Raw genomic sequence first — 12,858 nt, forward strand, 5'->3', positions numbered from 1 at the left:
TATTTTCGGGGAAAAATGGTACACCCCAACAACATGAATTTTTTTAAAGCTATAAGTATATGGGGAAATATTAGCTATTCCCTTTTTTAGCTCTTGGGAGACCCTTTTCCAATGTTTGCACCTTTTTTTCTGAGGCGGTATATGATACTGCATATGTGTCCATGCATGTGTCCATGCGTGTGTGTGTGTGTGTGTGTGTGTGTGTGTGTGTGGTCTACATATGTTCATTAGCAGATGTTTATTGAACATTTTCTAGATCCAGGTCAGGATTGATCATTGTTCATGGAAATTTAGAAATTAACTTTTCTTAAAGAAAAGATTAGTCGGGATGCTTTTGGAAGTAGTTGGCCTGCTAAAAATTCAGATCCCAAAGTTGAAAATTAAATAATAAACTAAGGCACATTTCTACATATTTAGTGTTAAAGTTGCATTTTGCAGGTATTCTGACATGCTGATTATGGCTTTGACAAGTTGATCTAGGACAGCTAAACAATGCCTAGGATTCTTTTGTCACATGGATGTTACTTAACTAGTTATAGACAGTTCTGTGTAAGTCAAATTGTTGAGCCAAGTATGTTGGAACAAACACTGTATTTTGCCATGTATAATGCGTACCCATGTTTTTGGCCCAAAGTTTCAGGGAAAAAAGTCTTTCGTTTTAATTCTTTAATTCAAATTTTTATTTGTGTACATTTAGATACTTGTTTTTTGTGTTACACAGGAATTTTAGCATTTGTTTTTTAACATATGGTACAAGAAATTTTATGTAACAAATAATTACAAAACACAAGAACAGATACAAGGTACAAGAAATTCTATGTACTGGTAACAAATTTACAATATTTACACCTCATAGAAGGCCAAGAACTCTTGTTCGTTTTAAGTTCAACAAAACCAATTGTCATATGCCAGGGTATTATTTTGCATACGGCTATCATTATTGACTTCTAGAGTTACACTTTTAACTCATAAGCATAAATAAAAGAATTAGAAGCATTTATATAGACATGGAATTAGTACTACCCATATATAATATGCATCCTTATTTTTCCCTCACAAATTTGGGCAAAAAAAGTGCTCCTTGTACATGGCAAAATGCAGTAAATAAAATTCGGTTATTCTAATATTTAATGTCCTGCTTTGATAATGTAATAACCTAAAGTCAAAGAAATATTAGCAAATGGTTAACATTTGTGTTTGTTACATCGTATTATATTTATAAATATGAACATTTAAAAATGCTCCTTGATTTTATGAATGCTTAAACTGTGTTATGTTCCCAGGATGAATTTTCCCCCACAAGTAAGCTCCAGCGTTTGCTGGCGGAATCTCGTCAGATGGTTACGGACCTGGAACTGAGTACTCTGCTCCCCATCAGCTCTGAGAATCACAACAGCGGTGCCAAAAATGTATGTGGCTACTTTTCTTTTGACCCCATCGGTAGTATCTGAATACTCCACTGAGGTCCTGTGTGCCAGTGTCACTGGTTGGGCAGCCCTTCTGTTGGAATGAATGTTCTCTATGTCTTTGAGGGAGGGGGTAGCACACTGGTTTTCAGGAGGAAGAAATGACATACTCAAATGTCACTCCACCCAGATTTCCTCTTTCTAATTACCTGGGCATAGGAATATAAATTCTTGGGGATTTAAAACGAACATTTTATTATAGAAAAGTTCAGATACACACAGAAGTAGAATGAATACTACAATCACAGACCTTCAACAACCATCAACTTTCTGCCATTTTTGTTTTTGTCTTCCCCCATCCTTAAACACGTTTTCTTCTGAAGCAAATCCTAGACATCATGTCATTTTACTCATGAATACTTTAGTATGTATCTCTAAATCCTTTGGTATTGTTAAGAAGAAGCATAACATCATACCCAACCAAATTAACAATAATTCTGAGATACCATCTAATGACTAGACCATGTTAAGTTTTCCCCATTCCTCTCAAAAATGTCTTTTTCATCTTTGTTCTGATCCATGTCCAACCAGGGTTCATACTTTGCATTTGGATATGTCCTTTAAGGTCTCTCTTAACCACCAACAGTTTCTTCTCCCTCCCTCTTCCTCCTCTTCTTCCTCTTCCATCTTCTCCATTTTTTTTCCCTAATGCCTTTTATTTGTGGAAGAAACATTGGGTCATTTGTGCTGTAGAATGTCCCACTTTCTGGATCTCGCTGACTGGATCCTCACTGTTATTTAACATTCCTCCACCCCCCCGCCGCCCCCCACATAATTCCTATGAGCTGGTATTTCGTCATCTAGCTACTTGATTATACTCAGGATCAGTTTTTGGGTTTGCGTTGGCCTGACTCCTTCCCTGAGGACGCTGTCGGCTTCCTGTTCCATCATTGCAGGAGGGTCTTCCCACTTGTAATGTTAAGCTTGGTCAGGAGCTCAGGAGTTTGTCAGCTTGAGCTTTAATATTATAAAGTTCCCCTACAGGTCACTTAATGATTTTAGCATTCCTTGGTTATTATTATTTAGATCTATTATGTAATTAGTAATCTGTCATTCCTCAGTGAGTGTTTCACGTGTTAACTGCTTTTTCTGAGCACAGTAACATTTCAGTAGCAATGATATAAGTTGCTTTGTAGATTTTATAGCCTGAACATAAATAGTGAAAAGAATATTGAACTTGAAATCAGGATACTTGGGTCCTATTTTTCCTCATCTGCAAAATAAGAGCTTGGCACCGATGCTCTCAATTTAAGATTCCAGGTACATTACTTGTGCATAAAGATGTTTCAAAGTCATTGAATTAAACTTTTTTTGTATCCTTGACAAAAAAACTAAAATTTTAAAAAAAAGGTCTGTAAGAACACTGAAGTACTTTTCTTTTAAAATCAACTTGATTGAGGTATAGTTGACCTTTCTGGACTCTCTGATCAGTTCCATGGATCAGGTTGTCCGCCTGACACCAATACCACACTATTGATTACGTCACCCCACAGAAAGTCATGATGTCTTGTAGTATACATCCTCTACTTTGCTTTGCTTTTGCAAAATTGTTTTGCAGGTCCTTAGCAATTTTAGAATCAACTTGTCATTTTTTTTTTTTTTAAATGCACTCTAATGTTGTGATTTCATTGAATGTATAGATCACTTTGGGAAGAATTGAAATCTGTGAACAGAGTATATATCCATTTATTTAGGTCTTCCTTCTCTTAACCATATTTTGTAGTTTTCATTGTAGGTGGTCTTGCACATCTTTTGTTAAATTTATTTCTAATCTTTTGTCTGCTGATGCCATTATACATGGTATTTTAAATTTAATTTTCAAATTGTTTCTCGATGATATAAAGAACTGCAGTTGCCTTGTAATTTGCACCTTTGCTAAATTTACCTGTGCTAGTAGATTTTCTGTAGATTCTCAGGATTTTTCTACATAGACAATCAGGGAATTTGTGAATAAAGAATTTCTTTTTCTAACCTAATGCCTTATTTCTTTTTCTTACCTTATTGCTGTGGCTAAGACCTCCAGATCAATGTTGAATAGAAACTGAGGGCAGACATCCTTGCTTTGTCCCATGAAATACTCTCTGGTGGTGTTTTTTGCTTAGTTCTTCTTCACATCGGTATTTTGTTAGACTCAGAGTTCCGTGGAGCAGGTTCTGTGTGACACAGGTGATCTGCAACTAAAACATTCACCATTTTAGAATCAACTTGCTTGTTGCCACGAGCCTCAACGGGTAATTGCCTATTAAATTAAACCACACCTCCTATATTTGGGTCCCAGTTTCCTAATCTGCAAAATAACAAAATCTATCTGTTAATTTTATAGAAACCAATATAAATCATACACTGCTTATTATAGGTAAGAGAAGGTGTCTCCTATGTACATACCATGTGTGCCATGTAACCTTTTCAAAGTGGAAACCGTGAGGGACTTTGTGGTGGGTTCTAGTAGGAAGGTTGTTTTTCTTGACAAACTCTCTTTGAAGCATTAGTGAAGCCATTTATTTACATTGGGTCAGAAAGTATTTTTAAGAATTGGTAAGGTTTGTTTTTAACAGCTTTATTGAGCTATAATATCCATACGATGAAGTTCCCCCACGTAAGTGTACAAGTCAGTGGTTTTACTGTATTTACATAGTTGTGCGACCGTCACCACAATGTGATTGTAGGACATTTTCGTCCTCCCCAAAGAAACCCTGTCCCCATGAGCAGTCACTCCCCATTCACCCTGCCCACAGCCCCCCTCCGCCTTTAATCTACTTTTTGTCTCTATGGATTTGTCGGGCAGAGATTTTTCATCAGAGTTTGTTGAATAGAATTCAGGGAATCCATAAATTCTGATGGGAATAAGCGTTACACATACGTTTACTTTTATTAGCCTCTAATTGAAAATTAGCACTTCTTTCAATGATGAGTAAAGAAAACAAGCCATAGTAGAAGATAGTACTTGTGACTTGGTCACTAGTAGCGATCACACATCATTTCATATCACATTACAATCACTGCAGATAACACTACCTCAGAATTTCTCCTTAGCACTACCTCTGGATTACAGAATATTAGACCTGTTGCTAGATCTTATTATTTAGTGCATTAATAAAGAAGAGTATGTATTATTATACCACAACCTTGTTTAGTATATGATAACCACAGTTACTTCTGCTGTGATACAGCATACACCCGGCTTCCTAAAACTCACCACGCAATGCAGAATTGAGTGATAAAAACCATGGCTTACAGGAAAAATGGGGCCAGGAGCGTAACACTCAAAAACTTTGTCAGTGATACATTAAAAAAAAAAAAGGAACGTAATCAAAATTATGGCTCAGTCCAGCTGGGTACAGTTCACCTCGTGTTTCTTGTAGACAAAATTGCATGGAAACAAATGCATACTTCACATTATGCTCAAATTGTTCCCTAATACATCTGATGTGTTAGAACAAATTCACATTTTCAAAACAAGTGTCATAGCAGAGCTGACTATTCCAGTACAATCTGTGATGGGATCCCACTCATGCTGCTGGCCTCAGGCTCTTCTCTTAACCTCTTCTTTAGGGTTTATGTCAAGTTCCTGTCTAAGATATAATCAACAGCTCCCTCACTTTTGTCCTCAGAGCACAGCTGTGTGTATATGTGTTTGTGGGTGTATCGCCATCAGAGCTCAGGTGACAGCACCTGGTAGCTGGTTACATTCCGGTCTCCCTGCTCCTCCCTGAGTCCCTTAAGGAGCCCCCCCGAACTCATTGTGGCACCCCCAGTCATAGCACCCACAATACCTCACAGAGGATGGAACTGATAGGAAAAATGAAGGAAAAAGGCAAAACAGTGACCTCAGTTACAGACTGAAAAAAAAACAACTGTTGGAGGTTGGTGAAAACTTGGCTTTAAGAGAATTTTTGAGCTTGAAAGGCTCAGCAGAGAAGTCTGATCTCAACCTTTTATTTTACAGGTGAGGAAAAAGGATCAAATCTCGTGCTTACTATCCCGAAGCTAGAATCAGGTTGTCATTTAGTTGGGAAAAATATTGGCTCCAGATGTAATATATTTCCCAGTGTTTTAAGTGATTCTGGAGATGCTGGGAAACAACAGAAATCCTCTTGGCAGTGCACTTCTCCCCCCTCCACCCCCGTCTTTTGCACTAGGTATAGCTAGTTACGGAAAGGCACATCATTTTGTGAAAAATTCTTAATTTTTGCAATAAGGAGGCAGGGTAAAAGTTCTGAGCAGCCTGTCTGCTTTACCGAGGTTTTCCCAGCTGTTGCTAAGGGCAAGGGTCCTATTTCAAAGGCTTTCTCTGAAACGCACTCTCCTACATTGTTGGGGGGCAGGAGGGCTGCACAAAGTGATTCGATGGGTCCTTCTGGCAGGGAACCTGGCCATGTTTCCTAAACGTTGCATGTGTCTGAACCTTTGACAGAGCAGTGTCACCTGGGGACGCCTCTCTCCTACAGCTGCATCTGCATGTGTATCAAATAAGTGTTTCATTGTCGTGTTGCTCTGTAATAGCAAAAGGTAGGAGATAGCCCAGCTGTCCCGCAAAGAGGAACTGAGTGCATAGTGTGACACGTCCTCGGGCTGGGACTTTACCTATAGCTGTGGGGCAGGAAGAGGAAATACCTCCAGGGTGTATTAGTGAAAAGAAGCAAGATACTAAAGGTTCCTGTAGTATTCTAACACGTGTACGAAAGGGGATGGGACTAAGAATACATATTATTATTCTTATTTTAATTTTTATTGGGGAACAGTGTGTTTTCCCAGGACCCATCAGCTCCAAGTCAAGTCTTAGTTTTTTTTTCAGTCTAGTTATGGAGGGCGCCGCTCACTGGCCCATGTGGGAATCGAACCAGTGACCTGGGTGTTAAGAGCACCGAGCTCTAACCAACTGAGCCAACCGGCCGCCCCATATAATTTTTATTTTCAAACCATATCAACATATTAACTATTGAAAAAAACACCCAATAATTTAAAAATAGTGGGAAAAAGGAAAGGCAGAGTAGAAGCTAGCACAGTGGACCCCATCACCTTTCCCCACAGCGGGAAGGGGGAGGGACAGCCTGAAACTGGACTTGGAGTTTTGACTGGTATGTGGCACTGGACATCCTCGTTACAGGTTTGAGACGGTTGCTGTTTCCTGACAGCGTCCTTCACCGTTTTTTGTGGCACGCTGGTAAAATCTATGGATCCCTTCTAGAATAATGTTTTTAAATGAAAAAAATACATTAATAAAATAAAATAAAATATCAGATTGTGAGATACATAGGAAGGCAATTTGAGTGGAGAGAAGGCAGCACGAGGAAAGCACAGGGGTCTGGAAGCCCCTCTAATCCTAGGGTGGCTCAAATGTAGGCCCCATGGGGAGAAGGAAGCTGCAGAGAAGGGGGCTCGCCACCCAGCTGGCGTGGACCTCCTGAGTCTCCCCGTGCCTTCCCAGGTGCCCTCCTCCTTCCTTCTTTTTCAAAATGTCTCCTAGCAATGCTGACTGAGCGCTCAGCAGGTACTTAGGTTGTTGATTCTTCTTCTTCTTTTAATTCAAGTTTATTGGGGAGACAATGTTAGTAAAGTTACATAGATTTCAGGTGTACAATTCTGCAATACATCATCTAAATATCACGTGTGCTCACCATCCAGAGTCAGTTCTCCTTCCAGCACCATATATTGGATCCCCTTTACCCTCATCTACCACCCCCCTCCCTTGTTGATTCTTACTGATGACTGTTGTTTCATTAGGGCTCACTACATCATGCATATTAAGGCTGACAGAGAGCCAGGTGTATTTGGGCCTCAGCTGATGGCCCGAGTGTGAGCCGCAGTACATATGGGAAAGCACACGGCATGGCTGCTCCACCGCAGTGGCAGACAGAGGGTCCCACACGAATAGGAAGTCAGTACATCTTTGTTAGATGGATGGATGGTAGTTATGTAAAATTCCTTCATTCTATTTCATTAATTCCCTAAGGACTCTTAAAGGCATATTTGCTGTATTTGTGTATTGTCTTCTTAAATATTTTCTAGTTTCTAGGGTACTAATTTGGCAGTTGTTTTGTAGAACTTAGAAGTCCCAGAAGAGTCAGCTCAAAAAAATGCCTCTGTCAGTAACTGAAAACAAAAGTCAACTTCAATCGTCAGTGTTCATAGGTAAGTCACCTTTGCTTAGCTCGCCTTATATCACAATGGATATTTAATAAGTAACTTGGGAGCACTGCTAATGTAGAGTTAAGGCCATGCATTTGTTTGCCAGTATTCCTTTCTCTTTTGTTTGACCTATTTATACATACCTTCTAAATTTAATCAGAGTAAAATGTCAATGACTTGTAAGAGAAATGCAGATACCAAAAATTTCTTCTTCTCTGTGCCCCTGGAATTGTTAATCTAAGGAAGTGAATACACAGGGCTTTCAAAATCAGAATCTAAATTCACATTTCATATGGATGTCTGTCTAGAAAGAACTCTTTGTGGGGTTTCAAGTTATATAAAGGTTTATTGACCTAGTAAGCACTTTCTTGATTTGAGTTTCCTTTTACAAACCTTCATTTCACATGCCCAGTCGCTTTAGAATCCAGTCTAAGTAGTTAAAAGGCATACTCATTTCAGTTTTCAGTGTAAGCGTAAGAGCGTTTAAAAAAACTCTGTGAAAGCAGTAAGCTTAAGTAGCCCTCTCCCTGTCTTCCTTGCTCCTGTTCCTTCTCTCTCTTTGTTGAGAATTTTTCGTATTGATAATATTTTGCATGACCTTTTGTTGATGAAAATGAGGGTGCAGTTCATGTTTTAGAGGCTGGGAGCTCATAGCACACTAACCAGCACTCACCTATTGATTTTATTACTTTATTTCCCTGCTGTAGGAGCCCATTCTCATCTACGTGGAAGGCAGGAAGTGGACATCAATACCTAATACTTAACCTTGGAAACAAAAAGAGGACTGTAATCCTTCATAAGCAACATTTAATACCAAAAGGGAGCAGAAACTGAAAGTTAATATTTAAACATCTACATTTTGTTTCTTTTCAAGTTAACCACTTGCACGTGTAAGAAATATTTTTCACGTGTAAGAAATTAGGCCTTATTCTCTATTGTATATATCCAAACTTGTAATTATGCTAAGAGATAAAAAGATTTCCCCTGGAAACATGCAGACCACTACGGGTTAAATACTGGAGAAGCTCTTTAAAAGTGAATATCAAAGAGAGAAATATAAATATAAAATATAAGGGATATATAAAGAAATATAAAGAGAAAATATAAAATGCTCTTTTAAGTATCTGATTTTTTTTTAAACCTATGCATACATTTAAATTATAACCCGTAGCTCATCAGAGTCAGCTCCAAATCTACGAGAAGTAGTATTCTTGTCTCTGGAGGTTTTAGCCCTGGATTTTGCTGTGCAAACAGACATAAAATGATCTGATATAAAATATTTTTAACTGGAAATTATCTCCTCTGTTACGGACAACTGAGGCCCCTCTGTCCCAAAGCTAAGCAGAGCCTGGTCCTGTCTGGGGCTCTAGTCCCATCTGTGTGTACAGACAACAGTTTGCTGGAAGATGAAGTTTTATATGCATTTTAAAAAAATGATTAAAGACTAAAACACTCCCGTTTTAGCTTGTAATTTAATTTTTTAAAGAATGTGCTATGTGCCTCTCTGTCCTTGAAGAGAATTGATCAGCTTCAGTGAATAAAACATATTTTTAATAGTAATTTTCTTTGGTTTCTTTTTAGTATACAGGAGTGAAATAAGGGAGGTTAGTTGCCTGAAACCCAACCTGGCAAGTTAATTTCCTCAGGAATGGGAATGGATTTTTTTTAAGCATTTCAGATATCAAAGTTCTATTGTGCTGTATAAATGGCCCTTTGTTCAAAGGTTTCAGTGCTGCTTCAGAGATGATTTTCATGAGAGTGGAGGAGCCACCCCATTTAGCCTTTTTAATTAGGGTGCTGAAAAGAGAAATTGGGTGAGGCTGGCTATGTTCTATATAAATGCTTGCTGTTTCCCCGCAGGCTAGCCTGCTTTGTACAGAGCTAGGCTAAGGAAGGTGTCATAAATTCTGAGCTGTCGCCTCCAAGTTAGAAACCTAAAATGCCCCTGCAGAAGCTGACTTCCAATCTGAGCATCAAAATATTAAAATTCTCCTCTTTTTGATCGGTTTGTGGCTACATGTCAACTTGCCTAGTGTAGAGAGAACACTGAGTAGGTGTGCTGAGGAGGAAGAAATTCTAAGGAAGAACTAAAAGGATTTGAAAAAAGTCAAAAATGATTTTGTGTCTCAATGTAATTTAGCTCATAGGATTATAGTATCTACAACACCTAGTCTTACATTATTGTGGACTAGAGCACATGCAATTCACATATGGGAAATCTTAGTATTACCAATTTATCTATCTCAACCTAAGTTATTTCAGTATGTGAGCAATTTCGGTTAAAGCGAGGCAGCCTCCGTCTGTCTGACATAGATGCAAGATAAAACTAGATTTTAGCACTTACATTTTATCATTGACATTCTTTCATCTTCAGAGGAGGCAACCAAATTGTACTATCATTTCCCTGCCACAAATGATCTCAGCCATCAGAAGAGACTGATATAAGGGTATTTTTCGAATTTGTGAACAGATCTTTTCAACAAATAAAAATACCCCAAAGAAAAAAATTCTGAATCAAGACAATCCATAAACACCAAAACCAGTTTTACCTAAAAGGTGCTAATAGAATGTGTGTAATCGAGAGGCTGTGCAGGTAAGGTTGGTTCACTTCAGGAACGTGGCTGAGGATTGAAATCCTGTATATGCCACGGCTACTTGATCCTGGAGTTCTTTTCCTCTGTGGTCTTGACCTGAGATTTCTTTTTCCTCTGGTTAGATACCTGTAGCTGTGGGGTTGTTTTGAAGTGGTGCATCTTCATTTCTCTTGAGCCACTTGAGGACGATTTCGTTAGGGTCCATTTCAGGAAGGTTCATCATTCTAGGCCTGAAACAGAATAATCTTAGCAACCACTTCATATGGGATAGAGAACAGTGACTACAACTGGATTAAGGAACCAGACACATTCATCAGGACCACAGCTGACAAGGTTGGTCTTAGAAGGGAGTTTCTCGAATGAAGAGGGCCCAGCAGGCAGTCCTGTAAGGATAATTTCTGGGTTCTCAGCCAAATGCATGCGTAGAGATCTAGCAAAAAAAGAGCAAAATAATTTGAGAGCACAGTAAGTACTGCTTTGCTGACCACTAGAGATACAGCCATGAGCAACGCAGACTCAATCCTCTTTTACAGTCTAGTGGAGGAGACAGACTTTAATCAAATAATCATAACTAGGTCACGAAACACTGGTAGGTGCCATGAAATAAAGCCTTGAGCACTGTGACAGCACCATAACGGGCATAGGGCAAGGGCAGAGGGTTCCGAGGAGGCTCCCGGGAGGAAGTGACATCTGAACTGAGCTGAAAGATGAGTAGGCAAACAGGAAGAGGAAGAACATTCCAGACAATGATAACAGCATGCGCAAAGGCCCTGAGGTGGAAGGAGTGTGATGTATTTTCAGACCTGATGGACCAGGATGGCGCAAGATGAAGCTGGACAGAGGCTGGGGCCAGATCACTCACACACACCCACACGCGTGTGTCAGTGAGGCAGTGTGAGGGTTGCAGCTCCAAAGAGGTCAACTCCATTGTTTATCTCCCTGGGTTTTCCTGGAAATGAGGTCTAATTCATACCCCAAAAGCTTTGCCTGTGTAATACCCCGGGGGAAGCATTAAACAGCCCTGGAGATACACCAGAATGGCACCCTGATTCTGACGACGACAGCCCATCCACTACTGATCTAGCACGAGAACCAAATCTCCCTGAAGATGTTATGAGATGAACCTTGACAAACCTTGAGTAAGGAAGCTGTGTCCTTGTGTCCCCAGGAAATGCTATTTCAAAAAACCAAGCCAAATGTCAAAGTGTAGCAAGTGATGGGGGTTGTTGACTCACATTTTCAAGCCTTCATTTCGCCCGGATTTGTCAAACATTGGTGCGCTCCAGGCACCCTGCTAGGTATTGAGGGTATAAACCTGTGTAAGACGGCTCAAAATCTTACCCACAAGTAGATAAATTAGAATTCGTTAGAGATGTTTTAGCAAAGTGCTCTGGGATCCCAACCAGTGCTGAGCAGGGCCCGGCACAGTAAAAACTATTATTAAAAAGAGTGGTAGTTGGTGGTTAATGTTGTCACTATAGCAGACGTTCTAGACCCAGAGGGGTTGCTGCCTGGTTTAAAAGGAGATGCTGTGCTAAGTGTGACATTCACTGCTTTTGTCTGATATGGAAAAGGAGTCTGAGGAACAGCTGGTGTGGAGCCAGCAGCCCCTGTGTTGTGGTCTTTATTTCACCACAGCTATTGGCTGGGGTGCCCAGGATTAAAAACGAGATAATACAGAGAAAGCGTTCAGCCCAGTGCATAGCAAATAAAAAGCATCAATAACTATTAGCTATTGTTGTCATTTTATTGTGATTCTGGTAAAGAAGGCTTTCAGTGATTGGAATTAGATAAAAGAGTGGTTAATATCCCTAGTGGAGTGAGAAGAGAGCCTTGTCAAGTGCAGTTTTCAGGTACTCAGTGTCAGCTCGGGCTAGGCAGTGAGAAATCAGCAAGGTTACAGAAAGGGTGGGGGACCACAGGCAGGGTTATAGAAGCAGCACGTTCCCTCTTCAAGGGGGGTCCTTAGTCACTGTATTGGATGATTTCACACCTATATTCCAATAAGAAAGCTGAGGGTAACAGAAACAAAATAACAAACATTTCAGAGCATACACTTGGGAGAACTGATTTTTTTTTCTTTTTTTTTACTTCAGTCTTGAGACGGATAATTTAAAAAGCAAAACCAACAATGTTTTTAAAAGTCCCACACCACCTCCGGTGGCATCTTTTCGATGCACTTTGATGGCCCAGTACTGTTTTGTTCGGATCTGTCTGCAGGCTGTCCCAGCCCTGCCTCTCCAGTCCCCTTACTGTGCCTTACTGGGTTCTGGCCAGGTGTCCGCATGCTGAGCCTGCAGTCTCTGAAAATGCAACCCACAGCCCCGCGTGGATAACAGTAGTTACCTTAGAGATGCACGAAGAGGAGGCCGCATAATCGTCTACATTTTGACACATAAGACTAAAACGGGGAAAAAAAAAAAAGTCTAGTTGTGCTTCCATCGGTCAGATTCACTGAGGCCAAATTTTCTCCAATGAACCAGATCCGAGCCTGGTGCGGACAAGACTTGGTGAGTCTGGGGTGGAGTGCTGTGTGGGGGAAGGGAATTGGCCTGCGCCCCCACTCGGAGGAAGGAGGAGCGACGGCCAAGGAGGCGGGTAGAGGTGTGGAGCCGGCTGGGGGCCTGGGCCTGTGTCCGCCGGGCTGGGGGCGGGGCGGGGGCGGGCGG

At 40.3% G+C, this 12,858-nt stretch overlaps 1 protein-coding gene and 1 long non-coding RNA gene across 7 annotated transcripts in view; one reads left to right on the forward strand and one right to left on the reverse strand.

The window, feature by feature from the left end:
* The window catches only part of CCDC62 (coiled-coil domain containing 62), a 31,986-nt gene extending 23,547 nt beyond the window's left edge, over positions 1-8,439 (forward strand). For 4 of the 5 annotated variants that reach the window (XM_074321933.1, XM_074321937.1, XM_074321935.1 and 1 more), the window contains exons 11-13: positions 1,284-1,409; positions 7,510-7,598; positions 8,303-8,439. In XM_074321933.1, coding sequence (XP_074178034.1) covers positions 1,284-1,409; positions 7,510-7,563 — 180 coding nt within the window. In that variant the 3' untranslated portion in view covers positions 7,564-7,598; positions 8,303-8,439. Of the gene's footprint in view, positions 1-1,283; positions 1,452-7,509; positions 7,599-8,302 lie in introns of those variants that run through there. The other variant, XM_074321934.1, reaches the window with a different exon arrangement.
* LOC109448545 (uncharacterized) lies at positions 2,001-12,813 on the reverse strand. 2 transcript variants are annotated; one of them, XR_012492791.1, is made up of 4 exons: positions 12,536-12,813; positions 10,145-10,419; positions 3,464-3,643; positions 2,001-2,118 (listed from the first exon to the last, which is right to left on the reverse strand). It is a non-coding gene; the product is annotated as an uncharacterized LOC109448545 (long non-coding RNA). The 2 variants fall into 2 exon arrangements; XR_002137546.2 differs by lacking the exon at positions 2,001-2,118 and having other exon boundaries at positions 2,236-3,643.
* Positions 12,814-12,858: the final 45 nt, after the last annotated feature.

This window comes from Rhinolophus sinicus, linkage group LG16 (assembly GCF_036562045.2).
Source record: "Rhinolophus sinicus isolate RSC01 linkage group LG16, ASM3656204v1, whole genome shotgun sequence".
Taxonomy (NCBI): domain Eukaryota; kingdom Metazoa; phylum Chordata; class Mammalia; order Chiroptera; family Rhinolophidae; genus Rhinolophus; species Rhinolophus sinicus.